At 45.9% G+C, this 23,159-nt stretch overlaps 1 protein-coding gene across 1 annotated transcript in view; it reads right to left on the bottom strand.

Moving 5' to 3' along the window:
- The window catches only part of LOC144170862 (uncharacterized), a 59,089-nt gene extending 36,715 nt beyond the window's left edge, over positions 1–22,374 (bottom strand). The window contains exon 1 of the mRNA XM_077700887.1: positions 22,250–22,374. Coding sequence (XP_077557013.1) covers positions 22,250–22,267 — 18 coding nt within the window. The 5' untranslated portion in view covers positions 22,268–22,374. The remainder of the gene's footprint in view (positions 1–22,249) is intronic.
- Positions 22,375–23,159: the final 785 nt, after the last annotated feature.

Raw genomic sequence — 23,159 nt, 5'->3', positions numbered from 1 at the left:
AAAAGCAAAAGCGAAGGAAAGACTCTGTCTGGGTTGTCCTGTTCTTTCAACGCCACCAAGGAAACACTTAAGGTTGGCGATACAAAGAAGCGGTAGAAGAACGTTTACGCATTAGTAGACAATTGTAAATATCACTGTCGCTTCCTTTTCTTCAACACTTTTAAAATATTTTCTATTCCTTGAACAAGAGCTTAGCAACTGCATGGTTGTATACTGTACGGTTGTGGTAAAAAATGCTGTACAATTCTTGCGGTTATAGAGTGGGGCCAGAAGGCATGCCTGTCATCGATATACGTCACTTCACATTGGCGAGTAGGACATTGAAATCGTACGCGGCAAAAACGCTAGGGTTTTTTTCCCACAAAGATGTCTCGGAACATGCTCCTTATAAGCTCTATACTATTGCAAAATGTCGAAGGTGTCTATGGCTAGGATACAGAAGATCGTCTCCGGCAACAGAGCGATGTAGACAACAATTGCACGTGAGCGTAGCAACAATTTGCGGGGCCCACTCAAATACCCGGAATCGTAAAACTGCGCTACACCTTTACCGTATGGAAAAACTCATAAAAACAAAAAAAGTCGTAGTCCTTTATTATTTAATACAGTCAAACCCGTTTATAGCGAACTGCAATATGCACCACGATTAGTTCGATATAGCCGAACCCGCCTATAACGAGCTTGTTGTTACGAGTTCGCAATCCGCGGGAGCAAAAGTTTGTTGTATTCGAAATATTTCGTGTTTTACAGTGCCCCCAGCGCTTGCCCGGCAGCAAAGGATGCCGCATTCACTGAGAAATTAATCAATTTAGCTTAAAATTTTGATTCTCCCGCCAAATTGTGTGTTTTCGTGACTTCTGAAATGAAGTCATAACGGCGCGTATTCCAACGAACTTCCACTGTGTCATTCGGCTCTGCAACCTTGCTTGCCATCAGGCCTACAAGATGGCGTTATCATACTTATCCACGGACCGTTGTCCGCCGTTTCTTTGTTCTTGGCCGTATTTGCACCTGGTTTGTTTTTGTTACTGTAGAAAGTAACCGTTTCGTGACACATGGGGTATCCTCGACCAACAGGGTCCCGTAAGACAACGTCGCTTACGCCAATCGGCCAGTGTCGTGTAAAACAACTCCGAAGCGGCGGCCTGCTGTGCAGCTAAAACAAGCATAGTGCGCCCAGTACCAAGTACAGTGCGCATCGGTACTTTTATGTTTCTATGTTTCTATGTATCTTCGTAACTTTCATTGTTTACCCCGCCATTCTTACCTCTAAAATGAATATGCATGACATTTAAGCGCAAATAGCTCGTTTGGCAAGCTTATAAGCCCTGCCTAATTTGCGTTTGCTTTTGCCGGCATCAGCCAATCGCACAGCTGGGCATATGACATCATAGGTTCTGTTGCGTGGAATGAGCTGGTGGGTTGCATGGCCATTCCGTTTCTTTCTTTATATAGCTCATTTGAGCAAAGTTTACGTAAGAAGTGGTGTCAGCATGATTCTAACGAGGCAATCTTTCGAATGAACCAAACTTGTGTTTTGCCTGCATGGCCCCTTTGAAGAAACAGTTGTCAGATTGGTCTTAATAAGATGGCTTTCCCATATTCCCATATTGAGGGTTGCAGAGTGAAGCACGCCCATCTTCGGAGGGAGTTTGGTTACAGAAACAGCTGTAATTGTCGCTTTATCGAAACTATTCCGAAACAAATTATATGGCAATTAGCCGCTAAGACGAATCTAACATTACGCCGAGTTTCATTTACTTTTCAAAATTACGCAGTTTGCAGTGAAGTTGTAAATACTGTGCAATTCTCGTCTTCTGTCGATACATGACCTTGCACGGGAGGGAAGCGGACAGCCCCTTGTTTGTCCACTGGAATAAAACTCTAGTTAGTTAAAGTTTCGCTCAGGCAATTAACCAGGAAGTATGCTCAATCGCAAATTACAAACAAACGTGCTTTGCTTCGCGCCCCCCTTGTACTACAACCCATTCAAAGCATATTGTCACTCCCGTTGAGACTCGGCACCACAGCTTTGCTGGTCATCTTAGTTCACAGAGTGGAATGGCACTGTATTTTTGTGATAAGCGTCCAGCACAGTACAAGCGAGCAGGGGTTAATTGTCCTCGCATGTCTGTCCTCGCATGTCTGGACACCATTTACAACGTGGCTATGTGATAGGGAATATGTAAAAAAATGGTCGAAAAAATTCGACTGGTGGATCTCTTTTCAGCTCTTGGAGCTGTATTACCGCATGGTGTTCCAATAAATTGCAGAGCGCTGTCTGTGCATGGCTATGTTGTAGACAACAGTGTCTGAACGCCTGCAAATGTTTCGGGAGGGAGATGCGGAAAAGAAAGACCTCCCGCAGTTGGGCTGTGTGCATGTTGTTGTGACAGACGAGGCCATTGCCAAGATCTGTGCAGCCGTGCATATACACGGAGACCATTATTGGGGCTTGCGTTCACGCGCACGAGTCGTCTAAGTTGTTTGGAACTGTTCAAACAATTTTGAAGGAAGAACTGAAGTATCAGACAATGTGTTACCACTGGACACCATGGGTGCTGACCGACTACCATAAGGAAGAACGCATCGGTTGGAGTTTACACTTGCTGCGATTCGAGACAACGAACACATTTTTTCGCGGAGCCGCTTTCACAAGCAGTGGGACGTATGTCTGAATTCGTTCGGCTACTTTTATAAAAACTTGGGGTATCTCTTTACTTCCTTATGCCTTGCTTTATTTGGTTATTTTGCGCCTGCTGAAATACTTCTTTGTTCCTACCAATAAAGACGCACGAACGGGTTTCATTTGATCACGCCCGACATATGTATGTATGTATGTATGTATGTATGTATGTATGTATGTATGTATGTATGTATGTATGTATGTATGTATGTATGTATGTATGTATGTATGTATGTATGTATGTATGTATGTATGTATGTATGTATGTATGCATGTATGTATGCATGCATGTATGTGTGTGTGCATGTGCATATATGTATATGTGTGCATGTGGGTGTTTGTGGGCGTGTTCGAACCCTTCAGTGCGAGTCCGATTTCTTTTGTCCTTAAAAGTAATCCGAAATTTTAAAAAAGGGCGCTTGAATCCCTTATTTTTTATTTTCAAATACATAAAACTCCTATATGGACGTAAGTCTACATTGCGCATCATTTTCGCGCGTAAGAAGGGCTGGCTGATATGATGCAAGTTACCCTGGAATCGAATCAACGCAAGCGGCCGAGCTGTGTATTTAAGTGTTGCTGCGTGCATGGCAGCTCCTCGGGATAGGTACACTTCGTGGGACGGCACACAATGCCGCTCTTTATCAGCGCCCACCCACGAACTGCAGTCTCCGCTGCGGTCAACTCTTCCCATCCCCTGACGTGACCAGCGGTGCGAGAAGAATCGCAGATGAACCGAGAGCCGGCGACGCTTCCTTCGCTCCGCGGGGACGCGACTGGCGTGCTTCTGTTCCTCGGGAGGCCGCTGCCATGCCTGCGCCGCCAACGACACACCCAACGTGACTCTCGGAAGTGATCATCCCGCGTCTTCCCTTCCCTTCATTTTACGCCAAGAGGGAGTAACATCTCCGGTGTGCGCTAGGTTTTCGGCGATTGGACGTACAGAACAGAATATTCCCAAAATTATGTCTTTAACATCTTTGTTGCCGTAGAAGGAAGAACAGATACTTCAGCCTTCGATTATGCTAACCTGTCCCATGCTTTGTTCAGCTTTGAATCCTGACGCGCACCCAGCCAAATTGTTTATAGCAACACCTGCTGCGCAAGTATATAACTCCACCCGAGAACGGAGAACGGGTAACTTGCGGTTAATCAAGGCGAGAACGCAACAGGAAAACAGACACTGCGTCCTGCGGCACGCATGCAAGCACACGACTTCTATGGCGTGCTCGGTCAGTTGTTGCGCAAGACGCCGACGCGGGATTTTTGTGGCGCCTGCCGTTCTATTCTGCGAGGCTATCTATTGGACCAGCGAGCGTACCGTTCCCATGCTTCCCATTGTTCCGGGAGTTCAGTTCCGCGTCAGGGGAATTTTTTTTTTCGTGCGTTCCAAGTAACCCCGGAAGCCCCGCTTTGAAGGAACAATACATTCTTATTATTATCATATTCCTGAGAATGCGTCCTTGTTTTGCCTGACTTCGGGCAATTTTTTCCTGAAGCTGTAAAAAAAAAAATGCGTGAAAAGCTTAATGAATGCTATTTTAAACAAAAATTTTCCCCAGGCGCAATTATTTCAGTATGTTACTTTTCTTTACTTTCCCTGAACTTGTACTGGAAAAACGACAAATGAGAGTTCCACTTGCGGACGATGGTTGCGTGCGTATCAGCTACGTCTGGAATTTCCGAAACGCATTCCGCTGCTCCGCAATCCGCTGTAGCAGCTGTCTCCTACGCGCCCATATGGGTCGGCCCGGCATGTGCTAATCGATATGTGTAGAAACGGCTGACGACCAGGGTTTGCCAAGCAGCGCTTGCAGGAGTTCCGGTCCGGGAACGCACTGCACTGCCAGCTGTCATGCTAGCGCCATCTGCTGGATGCCTTACGACCGCGGGAAACTACGCAATCTTTGAGTCTGGCCGAACGTGAAGCGCAGGCGGACCTCATTAAGAGGTGCTCCTGACGACACGAGCTATATTAGGCAGTTCGAGCAAGAGAGTTCAAGGTATTTTAGCGTACTATTTCGTTATCACGTTATTAATTTTGTTCCTTATAATTTTACTCACTCACTCATATGCTTGGTATCATTCGGCTCAATAGCTTTGGGCGGCAGCTGCCAAAGCTAAAGAGAGGAAATTGTCTCCGCGTCGTCATTATGAAGTTATCAGTAGAATTACAAATCACCGACGACGCCAGATTAGAGCGAGTATTTTGCTGCATGGACTTCATACCGCGTTCTCTCACGCAAAAAAAAAAAAAAAAAAGCAAAAGGAAACAGCAAAAAATTTTTTTCTTTCGCGATATCAAAATTGACCCATGAAATCATGTCTCATTTATTGATCGAAATCTCAAATTTTGGCTGTTCAGATTCATCTTTCCGAGTCCGCGTTAACATCGATAACGTTTGCAGTGAGCATCACATCATTTTTTTAAGCTATCCGTCAAGCCCTCTTGCTATGACGCTCTATGCAGGCCGCTCCCACGCACCCACTCTATGACGCTACAAAATCTCTCTCCGTGATCTCTGCCCTATCTTTCTTATCAGCATTGGTTAAATGCCTTGGCCGCTTGACGTAAGGGCGGCATTTCCCGTGACTGACGCGCAAATCTATATCAACGGAAGGCAGAGCGATTAGTCGAGTGCAGACAAAGAGTAGGCTTTTATTAATTCTTACGGAAGAATAACAAAAACTTTATCGACTGTGAACGCGTGCTGACCTTGCAGTACGATATTTGTCGCTGGCGCACAATACGCACAGATTTCAGAGCGGGAGCTCCGCGAAACACGTAGTACAAAAAAGCAAAAATTCAGTAATGGAGCAAATCATTCGTTCATGTAAACCCACTAGTTGCAAAAGCCCAGTGACAACGTCCCACTTTCTTCGTATCGTTTCCACAAGCCTCGATTCCCGAAACACTTTACAAAACTCATCCCTGTTAGCAACTGTAGTAGTAGTAGTAGTAGTAAGTATTGTTGAATAAGGCGGACTTAGCCTTGCATAGCTGCCGGCAATTGCTCCGCCTAATCGTCCCCAATACCATATCAAATCTCTCAAAGTCATCACACCTCACTTAGTCCTAAAATAACAGACACGCAATGTCACCACACCTCACTTAGTCCTGTGGACTGCAAGAATCCGAGTAGGAGATGAGGCACATCTCTTCGCACAATCCAGTGGTCCCTAGGAAAAATAATGTCCTCCGATGTAGCATGGGGCACTCCTAACTTCTGGAGATCACGAAAAAAAGTTCGTCCGCTCAGGGTTGGTCTTGAACCAGTTCATAATGAAGTGATCAATGTCACCAGTCACACTGCACGAGGGGCACAAAGGGGATGAAACAATGTTGATTTTATGTAGTCAAGCTGGTGTACGGGCTGAGTCTGTTCTTACTCGGTGGAGCAGACAGGCTTCGGCTCTTTTCACGCCCTTCGTCACGACTGGTTGATGTACTGGTCGCCACAGCTGCTTAAAGTGCTCGCGAACGGTCTGTTTCTGTATGCGTTGGAAATCGCACCACGTTTGCACCGTCCTTGTAGAAGATAAGGCGTCCTTGGCTAAGCTGTCAGCATGTTCGTTTCCCGCTACACCGACGTGCGACGGGATCCACTGGAATTGCACAGTGAAGCCTTCATGCTTAAGCCGCTTTAGTAGAACTAGGGATCTCTGACAGGTCTTTTCAACAGGTATACCCCGCTGCAACAGGTGAAGGGCTGACTTTGAATCGCTGAATATTGTGACTTTTTGCCTTTCAAACGATGACAGTCGGCGCAACGCAGCTTCTATGGCAACACACTCACTCGCTGTAGATGAAACCAAAGGCGTCACCCTGGCAGCCCACGAAATAGTAATCTTAGCTTTGCTTATATACCCAGAAAGAATGTATTATTTTTTGCTACGTATTGCTGGCGCCATTAACTAGGGAATTGAGATGCTTTATTTTCTCTTCAATGAAAGACACAAATAATTTTCACCACCTTTTAAAAATATTTAGTTTTATTTTGATACTCAAAATCCACGCACAAACAATTGCGAATAAAAATAATTTGCCCTCTGCTGACCTGCTGATTCACTTGGCTACTTTTCGCTTACAATGAAAACACAGGTATTGTGGATCGGGCTCTGCCACAACTATTCTTTCTGTCACTGCGTTTATACATGCCTCATTCCTAACCAAGTGTTTAAATATTTGTGTCTCCCTGCAGGATCATGTCAAGATGCGGTACTGTACAGCTTTTACCGGCGACTTCTTCGACGATATCTACAGAGAATTAAGCGGTCATTATTATCAATAATATTATTGGCATTATTATTATTAATATTGTTGTTGTTCTCTGCACAATGTTGTTGACATTTGAAACTTTTTGGTCCGAAGGAAAACAATCGCAAGTGTTCAAGGAATGAAAAGGGGGCCGGTACAAATTTAATGCTTAATAGACATCCCACCAGTAACAACCGAAGAAGTAAGGAAGGCTTTGAAAGAAATGAAAGGGGGCAAAGCACCTGGGGAGGATCAGATAACAGCAGACCTCTTGAAGGATGGAGGAGAAATTGTACTTGAAAAACTGTCAAACCTGTACACGCAATGCCTAATTACCGTAAGCGTACCAGAATCTTGGAAGAACGCGAACATCATCCTAATCCATAAGAAAGGGGACATGAAAGACTTGAAAAATTACAGGCCGATCAGCTTACTGTCAGTCGTCTACAAGGTACTTACCAAGGTAATCGCCAACATAATTTCTGCCAGCTTAGATTTCAGTCAACCTAAAGAACAAGCAGGGTTCCATAAAGGTTATTCAACAATATACCATATTCACACGATCAATCAGGGGATAGAGAAGTGCGCTGAGTATTCTGAACTCCTATTTATAGCCTTCATAGATTATGAGAAAGCATTCGACTCGGTCGAAACCCTAGCAGTTATTCAGGCATTACGGAACCAGGGAGTAGATGAGCATTATGTAAAAATACTAGAGAATATCTCCAATGGGTCCACAGCTACCATCATCCTCCATAAGGAGAGCAGTAAAATACCTATAAGGAAGGGCGTCAGACAAGGAGACACAATCTCTCCAATGTTATTCACAGCATGTTTACAAGAAGTATTCAGAACGTTGGATTGGGAACAGGTGGGAGTAAGGGTTAATGGAGAATACCTCAGTAACCTCAGATTTGCTGATGACGTTGCCTTGCTAAGTAACTCGGGGGACGAATTGCAAAGCATGCTTTCCGCACTAGACGAACGGAGTAGAACCGTGGGCCTGAAAATTAATATGCAGAAAACTAAAGTAATGATCAATAACCTCGGGACAGCACAACAGTTTGGGATAGGGGGCGAGGTAGTAGAAGTGGTAAAAGAATATATCTACTTAGGCCAAGTTGTGACCCCGGATCCCGAACACGAGGCAGAGATAATTAGAAGGATCAAAAGTGGGTGGAGTGCATACGGCAGACATTCTCATATAATGAATAGCAGCCTACCATTGTCCCTGAAGAAGAAAGTGTATAACAGCTGCGTCTTACCGGTACTCACCTACGGGGCAGAAACGCGAAGGCTCCTTAAGAGGGTTCAACTTAAATTGAGAACGACTCAGAGGGCAATGGAGCGGAAAATGATAGGTGTAACATTAAGGGACAGGAAGAGAGCGGAGTGGGTCAGGGAACAAACGCGTGTTAAGGACATACTGGTGGAAATTAAGAAGAAGAAATGGACGTGGGCAGGGCATGTAATGCGAAGGCAAGATAACCGTTGGTCATTAAGGGTAACAGAGTGGATCCCTAGAGAAGGCAAACATAACAGGGGGCGGCAGAAAGTTAGATGGGCGGATGAGATCAAGCAGTTTGCAGGGACAAATTGTTCACAGTTGGCACAAAACCGGGTAAATTGGAGAATAATGGGAGAGGCCTTTGCCCTGCAGTGGGCGTAGATAGGCTGGTGATGATGATGATGATGACTGAAAGCTCACAAATAACGCCGCATAGTAAACAAACGCAGAAAGCAGCTGTCATTATGTAAATCTTTGTTTCATTGTACAGACGCTCAGCCACAGAACGAGACATTTTTTGAGACTGTGGGCTCAAAAATGGAAGATTGTGAAGGCCCAGGGAAGTCACCGAAGCAGCTCACTCTTCGTCACTACTACCGATACAAAAAACAGAGCGAATCGTCACTAAAATGCAGTTCCGGATATTGGCTTTGCTTCAACGAAGAGGGTGCAATGTTTGCAGAAGGAATTTGCTGTGCACAAAGCATTTCCCTGTTGTCAACCACAGAGCCACAGCGGGGATTTTAATACAGTCATTATCTATTTATGTGCCAGGATTACCGTAAATTGTCGCGGAGCCCTAGAGTTTATCTTTTCCCAGTTTTAGAGTTCTGCGTCATCCGCCACGGCCCTTTTTTCCCCACGAGAAAAAGCATGTAGTGTGTGCTTTAGAGCAGCTGTAAAGAGTTGTAAAGCTTTAGAGAGTTGTAAAGCTCGAACACACAACTTAATTTTATTTAATGGAAACTGCGGCAGCTTGTTGCGTTACTTTGCGTTCGGAATCGGGGGGAGAGGTGGGTGGGGGTCTGAAGTAGCGCACGAGGTGTACGAAATGTAACTGTGAGAGCATTGTCACTCTTTCTGTTTTACTAGCGAGTACACTCTCAGGGTACAGAAATACGTCGGTCATTCGAGGGGTCAGTCCCCGAGACAGTATGAATGGAGAAACGCGACGCACTGTCTACCGCGGTTATATTGTCTACCGCGGTAAAAAGCACTTTGGGGCAGAGTCCCTGCGCGCTGTACGCACTTGCCAACAAAGCGCCGTCTCTCCTCCCTTAGAGTAGAAAATACATATTGCACGTTACATACACGTATAGGGAAACGGGCGCATATGTATGCCTTTTGCTGAATCCCGCGGTAGTGTTGCAGTGCAGGCGTCTTCCATGCTACGCCTCGAGAGCGTTGCATGTAAGGATCATGCAATGGGACAGCGCTTGGGGGAAGGCTATACCTCCAATCTGCACGATAACCGTTTAGTCAGTACGAAGCGGTGCTTTGTAGATATCGCAGCTTCTGTGCATCAATGAAGCGTATCACAATTTCTGAACATACCGATTCTCAGCAACCAACCTCCATTATATTACCAGGTCCGAAATGCTGCGTGGTTTGGTCATAACATCGCCGGATACCACGGGAGGGTGTACTAGACATGCACAACCATACTAGGGGAGGCTCCCTTGGACACAAACAGCATTTCCTCACCAGACAAGGACTTGGCAACCCTGGTTGAATATATTCGCCAAGAACCTCCTAATGATTTTACAACCACACTATCGGCCTTCAGTCCCCCGCAGCTGCATTGCCCCTACCCAAGGCGGCGGGAAGGCAAGCAATACAGCAGAAGGTGCTAAGAATCTCTGGGTCTGGGTAGGCCGCCAATGGGATTTGTTTATTTCTACATTTAATGCTCGAACTCTTTCGAGCGAAGCTAGTACACCCGTTAGGAGGTATACTCGTAAAATATGCTGTTGGGCTAGTTGGAGAAAAAAAAAAAACGAGGAATGTCTCGTCGTTCTTCGTTTTTTCTGTCCTCGTTTGTAGCACTCGATTTTCTTTAAGGTATACTCGTGTCTAAGCAGTGCATTAGTCGCGAGCGTGTCGTTCAGGAGTTACTTGCGTCTAAGAAATGCTTTAGCCGCGGCGTGTCGTTCCACTCACCTGCCGCTACTCTTCAATTACTGGCTTGCTCAAATATTTGCGAAACAGTGAGGGCATAAGTTAAGCGGCTTTCGAGAAATCGGTACTCGCAAGTTAGGCTTTCGATGCTTCGAAAGCCTAATGCACGCTCCATTAATGCACTTTGTGTGCATTAATGGAGCGTGTCCCAACTTCTGAGCGTACCGATGCTCAGCAGCCGCCCTCCATCACATTACCAGGTCCGAAATGCTGCCTGGTCCGGTCATAAAGTCTCCGGATACCACAGGAGGCTGTACTAGATAGGTTCAACCATGCTAGGTGAGGCTCTCTGGGACGCAAAACAGCATTTCCTCACCATGCAACGATTATACACCTCCCAATGATTGTACAATCCCTATCTGCCTTCAGGCACTCGATATGAGTGGCTGGAGATCTTTGGGAGAGTCTTTCTTCCTGCAGTGGGCACGACAAAGATGGTGATGATGATGGTGGTGGTGGTGGTGATGGGCTGCATGCCAATTGGTTCCACGTCTACGTATGTCGCTTTGGTGGCGGGGATGCGACAGTAAACAGAAGATCGGACTTTTTTTCTACTCGGCGCGGATCTCGGAACGTGGGAACAGGCTAACAAAGAAGGGTAATCTTCGGCGCGGGATTTGGTTATAGACGTTCAATTCATGGACGGCATATAAGACGGATCGAAGTATGTTGAAGTACATAATAAAGAATACGCCGACCACCAGAGAAAATAAAACAATGACGTTTCGGCACCCCGAACGGGAGCCTTGTTCACACTAAAAGCAGAGACAGAAAGCTAAGAGTTTAAGTAGTATGAAGCACGTGACCTAAACACCTTGCGTAAGCGGGGGGAAGATTGCCGTCAGTGCGGTTCAGGGTGTTTTTGTTCGTCTGTATCATTATGGATTCAAGATACAGCCTAGAGGCGAAGTCCTTCTCGGTGGCGACAACACGTGCCTTGCCCCAGTCTATCTCATGGTGGTCGGCGTATTCTTTATTATGTACTTCAGTGTCATTCCCGACCAGACGGGCGTCCGTCGAAGCCTCGATTTCATCGAAGTATGTTGTTAATTGCTGAGCGTTTGTCAGTTTTTTTTTTCGATGGTTTGGTTTGTGTGTTCGTTTTGACTCGTGTTAAGAAAACGGCTTTGAGTTTCTGCATGAGAGACAATGTTGGGTGACGTGACTGTTTGTATACACACCTACGATGTGTTATTTTGTGTCCTATCAGCATCCTCATTTATTGAATAGCCATTCTCACTCTATGTTGTTACGCCCCATTGGGAGGCGTGGGTTTCGTACTAAAACTGATGTGTTTTTTTTTTTTAAAGCGAGGAAGAGATGGGGGACTCACTCGAGGGACACTTGCCGCCGATCTTTGGGGCCAGACGCCAGGAGACGTTTCACTCATCAGCTGTGTTCCGCTAAGTTCCCTTGTATATTTCTGTTTCGTTGTAGTAAGCTTGACATTTGACACCCTAGGACTTGAATGTAAGCGAATGTTATTCTGAGTAAAGTAAAGTCAACTTCGAACTCAAAAAGACCCCGAGTACTTCATCGCCAGAATCAGCATGATGCAGCAGCGGGATTGGACAAAACACGTCGCTGTACAATATGCTCAATAAGAGTGGATGAGGGACAAAATGGGCGACTAAACGATCCAAAAAGGCTTGACCGCGAGCTGAACTGCTGAATGTGAGAAATCGGAGATCAAAAGCTCCGACATCTCTCTCTCTAAAGTTTACACCGCCGTTGAGAGGAAAATAAGTATAATCTCATTTACGCATAAACAACCTTGGCCCGGTGTGTAGGTTATTGACCGCTAATTTACTCAATAAGTGGAGCGGACGAGAGAGAGAGAGAGAGAGAGAGAGAGAGAGAGAGAGAGAGAGAGAGAGAGAGAGAGAGAGAGAGAGAGAGAGAGAGAGAGAGAGAGAGAGAGAGAGAGAGAGAGAGAGAGAGAGAGAGAGAGAGAGAGAGAGAGAGAGAGAGAGAGAGATTTAATGAAAACTGAAGAGGTCAGTCCCACTAACGGTAGGGCTCGCTACTTCAGATTGGCGTGAATAAACTGATATTAAATAGAGAAAAAAAAGGGGGGAGGGAGTGGGCAGGAGCAATACATAGCGATATACATCGCGATATGGATGGTGATAAACACGGTTAATTTAAACACCGCTACACAAAACATGATTCAACTGGCCATATGGATTCCTGTGGAGATGTGCACATATTTCAAATATATATGTACACAGGGTTCACACTCACAGGACCTCGTCCAGTCCTGAGTGTGAAAGAAAAGTGGACAGAGTTTTTGTCGCCGCCTTATTATTATTGCGCCAAGGTCTTAGCCCTCACCGGCTAGTTCGGTCGACCAAATGCGAGTGCTTGCTAGTTGTGACGGCGGTGAAAGGGCACAGAAACAAATAAAAACAGGCAATATACTTATCTAAAAGCGCAAAAGACAAAAAGAAAGAAAATTGCAGAAACTTTCTTTCAATAGTGGCTCCTAAACAATGCTTCAGCCGCTTTGCTATCCACAGAGCACCTTTAAAATTGGCTTCACCGTTACGCACAAATGCGTTATTGGAAAGACGTTTCTTTAGGGGGTAATATAAGCGGTCTGATAGCAAATGATCAAGTCTCCACGGTCTTTTATTAAAAACCTTCCTGAGACCACTTGTATCCCTATGGAGCGCTACACAACCAGCCCCTTTAAAATTGCCTTGACGGCTGTACAAAAACGCATTCCTGAGTAGTCATTTTTACGGTGTCAATATGAGGATTCTGAGATCAAAATACTAAGGCCCTCCACAATACCGTATGTATCGTTATGAAGTGCTACACACAATGTCGCTTTAAAGTCGAACTCACAACTTTCCACAAATGCATTGCTGAAAAAAAATCCTTTTCAGCTGCTCTATACGAGGTTTAATACCTCATTATGACTGACTTCCCTAGCGCCTTTTATTGAATACTTCCATAAAACCCGACGTGTTGCTGTGGAGCAGTGCACACAGAGCTTCTTTAAAGTTCACTTCCCTATTACGCACATATTCACTGCTGAGGAAAGCATTTTTCGATGCCAATATAAGGATTTTTATATCAAAGTATGCAGGCCCTAGTATCTTTTATTAAATACTTCCGAAATACCCGCGTATCCCTACGAAGCGCTACACACAAAGCCCCTTTAAGGTAGGCTGCACAATTTTACGGTAGACATTGAGAAGAAGAATTATTTTCGGGGGAAATATACCCATACTTGTATGAAGGCCCCAGCGCCGTTTAATAATTATCATTTTCGTATACGACGAAAGGGTGACACATCAAGCGTTACAGACAGGCAAAGGGGTTTTCTCGTTGAGTTCCCATATAAATGGTCATGCATTTTAAGTAAGAGCCATAAACAAAATGAAAATGTAGTTTAAAGAACTTGGCTTATAAGGAACGACTGGCTAAAAATAAACCCAGCGGCAAAGCGAACGCATTTCCACCTGTAAACCGGCATGCAATGCTTCGTGGATAGAGCACGCGACACGCGAAGAAAAAGTTGAAGTTCACACTCGACCAATTTTAGAATTACGCGGCATTAAACCTGACTTTCAAAAATTGTGCTCACTGCCCCGTTGCGGAAAAAAAAAAAACCATTCTGCTCCTTCCTTCCGGCTACGCTAACAAGGTATAGAGCATTCTACGCTTCACTTGCAAAAACCTAGTTGCATCACCGCTAGTCCTTTTTTTATTTTGTTTTTTCGTCGCAACTGCGTGCTCGAGACGAAGTGCGTGCATAGAATGCCGACCTCGTTAAAACCACGCGTTATGCACAACAGTGCGTGCTTGACTGACTCCTTAATTACAAGCGGAGCAGTAAGAGCTTCCGCCTCCAAAGTTTTCCAGTGCGTAAAGTTTACCCGCAGACATTTAGACGGCTATATATAGATACAGTTCAGAAAAAGGGTTCCTGGCTGCTAGGGTAACTGTATCAATGTATAGTCTCAGTGAAAAACAAAATATATCCTGACGTTTCGGCCTGGAACCGGCCTGTCTCATCTTTGAGAAAAGCTGGTCTCCTGGCCGAAACGTCAAAATAAGTCTTGTTATGTTTTTAAGTGTGCACATATGCAGGTAGCAACATTTTTGGTATATTGGGCTTTCGCGCAACGAATTGCAATTTCTGCTTACAGCAACATTCCGAATGCGACACTCGTTATTTAGACCTTGGTGGATTCGGTATTACCACTTATGTCAATGAAATTTAGAAGTCCTGTCAGGATTATAAAATACGTAATTCAACGTCACTAAATTCGGTTTTGCGCTGAACTCGGCCACATCTTAGTAGGGCCACGTGTTCTCATTTAGTATATAGGAAGAGGAGGTTAGCAGCTGAAGAGAGAGAGAGAGAGAGAGAGAGAGAGGAAACATTTAATGAAAGCTGAAGAGGACAGCCTCACTAACGGTAGGGCTTGAAACTCCAGAAGGGGCTTTCGGCAGTGAGATGAAAGGGGGAGAAATAAAGAGAGAAAAAAAAATGGGGGGGGGGGGGGGGGGGAAGGGGAGGGGAGATGTACACAAAAATAAAATGCATCTGTTCAGAGGCCTGAAAAAGCGAAAGCAGAGCTGCGCAAGCACACCTACGGCAAATTATTCACACATGATTTGTTTCCTTGTTATTTCATTTTTTTACCGCAAAACATGTTTCTCGAACTCCTGAGAGTGGAGACGGATGGATATTCTTTCGTTGTTCAGCCATAAGCACAGCATGTTTACCCAACGACAAAGTGGGTTACGCAAATGGGCTCTTGTAGAAGGGGGATAATTGCGCACTCTGACAGAGAAAAACAAACAAAATGAGGAGATGATATCGCGGGGTTGTTGGCAGCCTTCCGTGCAAAGAGACAAAAAAAGTAGGGTCTTAGAAATGGAGTCCCACTTGGACTCAAGAGAAGAGCAAATCGGCCTTATTGCTGTGTTTTTACTTTTGTTGTGTTTGAGACAATGGGCCAACCGACCTGCTTGATAATAGCCTGTTCCAGCTGCGTTGCGCAATCACGTGCAGGAGCAGGAAATATAGTTTACGAAGCGGAATAAATTTATGCGCACCGCGTTCCTACTGCTGGCGCTTATATAACCACCGAGGCCCACTTAGTATAATCGCTAAAAAAGAGCTTTAGCCGGGGGAAAAAAAAGCACAAAACAATACACCGTGCGGAAATCTTCAGGTCTACGAACACTTTGTAGAGCTCTCTTCAGGCGTACAATCAGTTTTTTTTTAAAGAGGTTAAATATCCCTTCTCGTTATCGGTGGGAAGCAGGGCCAGCGCGTTCGAGGCCCTAATCTTATTGCAATTCAGGAGAGGTATTGTTTCTCGCAGCGCCACTTTTCCTAGCTTACGGACATTTTGTGCGGCTACGCCGAGGGCGTGAGGGTTGCTGGGCAAAACAGCGAATACTGGTAACTAAATAGTTGTCCGGGAATGCCAAACCATGCCGAGGCTTAGGGCGGGCTGCTCACTCGGCCGAACGGTTGGGTAGAAGTCATCGGACCGGATAAACAAGCGAGCTCTCCTTTCTCTACCTTATCGTCAATGGCTTTGCATGACTGGCGTCGTGAATCGCGGTCTGCAAGCTAATTAGCTCACAAAAGGGGGGAAGTCGGTCGCCGTTCAGTGAACAAACGCAAGAGACTAACAACCAGTGACGCCTCTGAAATGAAAGGCGACAGTCCTTATTAGAAAAAAGAGCACTTTTTTGTTTGCGTTAAGTGTTGTAAATGTAGCCTAATAAAAAAAATCGTGCTTTCTTTCCACATCTCAAGATGCCTCGCGGAAACGTTGTCACCTACTGGCAGCTCCAGACAAACGCATTTCCACATGGTAAATTTTTAAATTTGATACATCCGACATATTACACATACAATTGTAAATTCTGCCTAGAGCAATGCACCATCTATCACATGGTGCGGAAGCGCCGCCACACATCATTACTTGCTCCAAATCCCAACCCCTCATTTGAGAAAAGAGGACGGTCGGATGACCAGCTCAAACCTGGACCACCAACATCATTTGGTAGACCGGGCGAGACAGGCCGTCCATACTCATGGCCTCTAGGGCTTAGGAGATCTCTTACCTTGCACTCAACCTATCAATTTTGACTGCTCTATGAAACGTGTAATCCTCCTCCTCTACCTCCTCCTTCTCCTACTCCTCTTTTTTTAAGCCGAATTAACACTAAAATCTTACAATCTTCGGCGAATGTGCCTACGAGGGACCTTTTCCAACGAGCACACAAGAAATTCAACCAAGTTCCAAGGTCCAGCATTGGATTTATCTCAAGAAAGGTTCTCTCCGTTGGGGAGACTAGCAGGGCGTTTTTTAAGCGGACCTTGTTCATTGTTTGAGCGTACCTAACAGCAGCCGTTTGCCAGCAAGTGGTCAAATAATTAATCGGAATTATTTTAAAATATTTTAACAGCGGAGGTGGTTGCAGGGTTTATAATGAAGCAGCGACTGCAGTGGCATTTTAAACGTTCTGGTAACGTAAAGATGCCTTTACAATTGCTTGCAACGAAGAGGACAGCCACCGGCGTTGCCAACATAGTCCAATTCCATCATGAAAAAAAATATTAATCCGTCCAGGATTAATAGAGATTGTGCGGGTATCATTCACACCTTACAGGGTGGAATAGGCTTCGTTCTTGGCTGTATCCTGACGGGAAAGCGAGGTGTGCTTTTTTAAAGTGAAGAGCACTTTAGGGGCTCGCCGTGTCGTCATAGCTCGCTCGCTGGACCCAAGTTCCGTCGGCGTTCCGTCGTCGCTGCGTAAACCAGAGGCTTCGAAAGCCAAGCGGTTTATATAGACATAAGCATTCGAAACTCGCGAACCGCTGGCGCTTGTCATACATCCCCCCCTTGTTTAGCGCAAAGAAAACTGTAGGTACATTTGAGGGAAAATATACGTATTTAACTGGCAGCGCCCGCGTTCATTTAGTTAGGAACGCTCGTTGGGTTGGTTTTTACGATAGTAAGCGAAAAAAAAAAAAAGTGGCAGTGCAACGCCGGCACGTGCGGGAGGAAAAGCAAACACAAAAAGAACAGAACTCACGCTAGCGCAGTTTCGCGAGCACTGCGAAGGCGGAAAATTTGAATTGCATTGGGTGGTAGCAGAGAGCAGATAACGGCGCTACAGCCCATTATGGCGAATCACTGCTCTGCACTTCCGAGAGCTTTCACATTGAGTGTAACGGCTTTAATTTTTTACGAAAGCGATTCTTGTTTGTTTTAAAAGCGGAAGCGCGGTCAAATATTACGAACGAGGAGGAGGAGGAGGAGGAGGAGGAGGAGGAGGAGGAGGAGGAGGAGGAGGAGGAGGGGATGCCTTTAATGATGAAGAGAAGTCAGCCTGGCCGCGAGCATGGGAACGTGTCGACACAGCCGACAGCATGAAAACGTGCGAGGAAGATGGTGTGGACGAATCCTCATTTTAAAAGCCGTTCTCGCATGACAAGAAATGCGTATAAACTGTTCGAAATAAAAAGTTAGGCCATGAGATACAGACTCTAACCCGATAAAGGGGCATGTGTGTGTATTTTATCCCAGCTTCTTTTTTAAATTGTAAAAGGACCCTGCAATGCTTTTTCCGGCTTTTTAAATATCCCAAATACTTTCAGAATGCAGTCGACAAACCCACTCAGTACTTATAATGAGGGGTCACAAAGTACCAGAGCCAAAAATCGCTGTTCTATGCCCATCAGATAACTTAGAAGCTTACCAGCTTACTCAAAAAATGCCGCAAGCAGAGCTGACCTCTCCAGCCCACATTAAAGAGTTCTCCCTCTCTCTCTCTCTCCCTCTCTCTCTCCCTCTCTCTCTCCCTCTCTCTCTCTCTCCCTCTCTCTCTCTCTCTCTCTCTCTCTCTCTCTCTCTCTCCCTCTCTCTCTTACTCAAAAAGAATTTTCTCTCTTTCCGGTCTTGGCGTTCTTTGAGTGCTCAAATTACGTCACTACAGCTGTACAGCGCCTATTGGCCAGCTTTCGCTCTGTTGCTCCAATGAACCCATTCGAAAGCCACTTTAAGAAAAATGTCACAAAAGCAAAGCAGAAACGGAGGGCGCATCTGCTGCGACAAGCAAGTCCCGCCAGTCCCACTCCTGGCTGGCGGTAACTGCAGCTTTCCCAGTGCTTCCAGACTCGAAGGAATGAATGAAAGCATTTATCGGAAGTGTTGCAGAGTCTCTTTAACTGGCTGAAATGGGCAAGTTTTAAAGTAGTGTGACCTAATGAATGTGTACCAGAAGATTTCACTTCCGGTGGATGTGCCCATAATTTTCCCCGTCATTGTCCGCCATTATTTTTTTCATGTGAGGGCGGTAGATGGAGAACGCGGCGCCAACAATAAACCACGCAATAATTGCGGCCGCACTTACAAAAACTTTGTGCCTGCATTAAAATAAGGGATGTCGCCATTTTATTTGCGTGACCCCTAACGAGCCATTGATTCGTTCGCAATATGGAGTTGGTTTGTTAGTTCTGTAATCAATTCTATAGAGGATATTTCGGGCGAATGGTGATATTATTATTAAAACTCATACATGGAGTAAATGACCCTTTTTGAACAGCTCCTAATCAAACTCATCCTTTCACAAGAAAGATAAGCTTTGTTTTCTGCTAAATCATGGAGTCGTATATCAGCTTACGAGGCAAATGACGTTTTGCAACCAGCACTAATTGCATGCAAGTCTCATAGCTGGGATTTTTGTGGTACCTAGAACTACCTGGTGCTAGAAATCCCCATGACAATTATTAATAAACCAATATTCGTTTGCCAAAACATTTTAAACTGGTAGGCGTATGCACAAACGGAACGGAACACCGAAAACTGCGGCCATGGATCATTTTCTATAGCAATTTTCGCAAGCTTAGATTCCATAATTTGGCACAGCTTAGAAAAACCAAGGGAATGTATTCAGTATGCCTTTTTATCTCTCCTTAAGGTACAACGAAGAGCCGATGCTGCAACAGCTACAAACGCCTTTTGGAAGCCGAAATAGGAATCATGCCATGGATGTATACCGCCATATATAACCGACAAATTTTAACTAGTTTGTCAAGCAGGTATCTGGCCGTCGTGTACACAGTTTATGCGCGCAGCGTACCCAAACGAACATCACGTCGTAGTAATTTGAATTGCACTCTCAAAAAAAGTAAGAACTATATATACGAAATTCCAGCACGGAGAATGAATTGAACGAAGCTTCTCGTTAAAATGACTCTAGTACCTCTGTTTCAATACCAAGTTCTCATTTGTGGGCTTATGGCACCGTGCCATGCCCAAATGTGGCTTGTACGAATGCCTTGTTTTAGTGAAGTCATCCAGCTAGCGGATAATTTTCGATAATGTTTCCTTGCTTGTGTCAAAGTTCCAAGCGCCACTGTCAACTTCGAGACAAGCAACTTTTTAACCATCCAAGAACACTTCCCTTGCAAAGGCAAATGCGGGGAGATAGGGCTAAGAAAACCCAAATTGAGGCTTTACGTGCCGAGGCTGCACTTGGACTATAGGCATACCGTAGAGGACAGCAGAGGATTAATTTGGACCACCTGGGAACATTTAAAGGGGCCATGAAAACAAAATGCGAGTTCGGCTCCCTCGAAAGATTGCCTCGTTAGAATAACACTCACACTACTTGTAACGTAAAGTTCACTCTAATAAGCTATATAATCAGGTACACAGAAATAGGCATCCGACTCACCAGCCATTTTTCAGCACTGCACTAATAACGTATCATGGGCTGCTTCTTGCGATTGGCTAATGCCGACAAAATCCAACGCAAATTAAAGAGGGATTATAATCTTGCAGAACGAGCTATTTTAACCTGATTTCAGTGCATACTCCTTTCAAAGCAGTAACAATTCTGGGTAAACAATGGAAGCTACAAACGAACACGTAAACAGAAACTATTAACGCGGCACTATGCCGGCCGGCACTGCCTAACACAGCCGTCGGGCGCACTACAGGCTTATCTGACAAGACTCCGGCCAACCGGCATAAGTGACACTGCCGCTTACTTGGCAGTGTTTGTCGAATCACACGCAATGTCTCACACAGCAATGATTAACAACTCTAATAAAAACACGGCATGGGTACAAGTGCGCTCAGAAGCAAACCAAGGGCGACCAGCTGTCCTTGAGCGGTATCTGCGCCATTGCGAAAGGCAGACGGTAACCAGAGTAACCAAAGGGGCGTATTGCAGATAGTGGCAGCCTCACTCAACGTACTAACTTTCGTTTTAGCTGCCTGCCCAACATACGTCATTGATGACGTCACGAAACATACAATGCGGCGGGAGAATTCAAATTTTAGCTTAAATTGCTTAATTTCTCAGCGAATAAAGCATCGTCGCTGCCGGACAAGCACTGAGGGTACTATAAAATACAAAATCTTCTAAATAAAACAAACTCTCACTTTGTCTCCATGACTGCTTTGAAGTGTTCTAAAATTCTGACGCATGGGTGCTCTTGTTTTTCGCCTCTATCAGAAAAACAGTTTCCATGGCCGGGAAGTCACGGAAATCTGCGACTTCGTACTCAGTGTCCTTACCCACCGTGGCGGGTAAGGACATAGGGCTTTGCTTCGTCAAACGCAACGTCTCCCACCTCGGAAGGCTGGTTATACCTAAGAGCCATTCAGCCGTTACTGGCAGACTGTGACATGTAAAGGCAGAATAAGTCAATGCTGATCAAAATTAACATTAAAATCGCCCGCGAGAAGAAGAACCCCCCAAAAATTCTGAACTAGCACTCAATCCTCATGGTTCCCTTGCTGATTCATATTTACCCCGGTAAGGTGAGGCCAGGTCCGTGAAACTTCGGATGCTGCCTCATCTGGCTTGAAACGTGCGTCAATACCGCTATTAAAGCTTGACAGCTTGACGCAGACAAGGTCTTTGCCAATCACCAGACGAATTATTATTATTACTACTACTACTACTACTACTACTACTACTACTACTACTACTACTACTACTATTATTATTATTATACTATTACTTGGACGTGGCCCGTGAAGCGTGGAACTCAGGAAGGCATGCATGACTGAAGTACACGGGCGGCGAGCACGGAGATTGGAACGCCTTTAAAATACGCAGTAGATTACGATGAAACTAATCTAGCCGCTCGACGGATATTACCTACCACATCCTACAGGATCCATTGCGAATGTGTAAGGCGATGTTCAGTGAAGCCATAGCTCAGTCGGTCCTCTTTCTCGGTTGAGATGATGCCGAACGGCTGCTTACCAGAAGTCGCAGAAGACAGCCACGCGTGGCGGATCCTTTACTGAATAGTTTGGAATAAGCCACGTGTCTTTATTATTTTCCGTAAATACCTCTTACAGTAAACGTCTATTCTCACCGCGTTTGCGTTCCTCTCTTAGTGTCGTTTTCATGCTTTGCGGTTCACGCCAAACAGAATTGGAGAAAAGATGCAGTAGCTCGCATAGCGTTCAGGGGACATGTTCCCTTCTAACTTCAACGGTATTTGAACGCGCTGAAATTAAGAGGAAGCGGAGCCCACCTGAGTTTCCACGGATCAGGGAAAGTTCCTCTTATAGGGCCTCGGGCGATAACGTATCGAAGCGTTTCACAGATGCTCCCCTCTCACTGAGAGGATAGCATCGAGAACGTGCGCGTGCGAGATCTTTCTTACTTGCAGAGGGGGGTTTATTTTAAAGAGCACGACGGCTGGCCCAGTGTCGTTCTCTTTAAAGCGGCGCTGGGGTACGCCACCGGTGGCACGCACGAACCACGGGCTCGCAAGCTTCCCACCCGGGGCACGTCGAGCTCCGCGAGGATGGTCGTGCGGACTCACCTTGCTCAGCGCTAGCATGGCTGCTGGGTGGTCGTAGGAACGTCGGGTGGAGGAGAGCAGGCCCGTACGCGGCCGGTGCGCGCACTGCGAGGTGGGCACGCGGGGCGGTGTGTGTCCGTGGTGGGCCAGGGTCGGCGCGGATCCGGCCACCCTCTCTCCGGCCACCGAGCCGCCCAGCGGCGAGAAGAGGGGGCGGGCCGCTGACCCCTTTAATCTGGCTGCCGCTCACTCGAATCGGGGCCCCATTGTGGCTGGCCCTCCTTCTTCTCAGACCCCGCCGCGCACACGCCTATCCAGCTGGGTGCTCAGCGCGGCGTGCAGAGTGGGATACGGGATGTCGAGGCTGATACCGCCCAGAAGGATCAGGCGCACACCACGGACACCCCCCAAATCGCGGCTAGAACTCTCAACATAATCAAACGCCTGGGCTGTCGCGCAGGAGCATTCGGCACACTAGCAGGCCCGGTGTAAAGACAGTTTACGGCGGATTATTTTCTTCAGCGAATTAGCAGCATAGAAAATAAAAACAGGGAAGCAGGCTCGTCCTTACCATCAGATATACTTGCCATTAGGCAGCCACTAAGGGCAAGTGAGAGTTATAAAGAAAGGTCACTCCAGCTGCGCTTGTGCAACCCATGAGCAGGCAGGATTGTTATGAAGGCACTACCTCCCGGCCTTTCGCGATGATTTCACGGGTACCTCAAGGCTCTACGCTCGGCCCTCTTCTCTTTAATATTTGTTAACGACAGCCAGATCGTTATTACGCAATCTTCGCTTTCTCAGTACGCCGATGACATGAAGCTTTTTTACGCGGTTTCTTCGCCTGACGATCCCGTCCTGCTGCAAAATGACATCATTGCAATTTCGGCCTAGTGCGACAGCAACCATTTAAAGCTGAATCCCTCCAAAA

The sequence above is a fragment of the Haemaphysalis longicornis genome, unplaced genomic scaffold (genome assembly GCF_048455015.1).
Source record: "Haemaphysalis longicornis isolate Haplotype H1 unplaced genomic scaffold, Haemaphysalis longicornis Haplotype H1 scaffold_1, whole genome shotgun sequence".
Classification (NCBI taxonomy): Eukaryota; Metazoa; Arthropoda; class Arachnida; order Ixodida; family Ixodidae; genus Haemaphysalis; species Haemaphysalis longicornis.
This window is presented reverse-complemented; position numbering and strand designations above follow the sequence as displayed.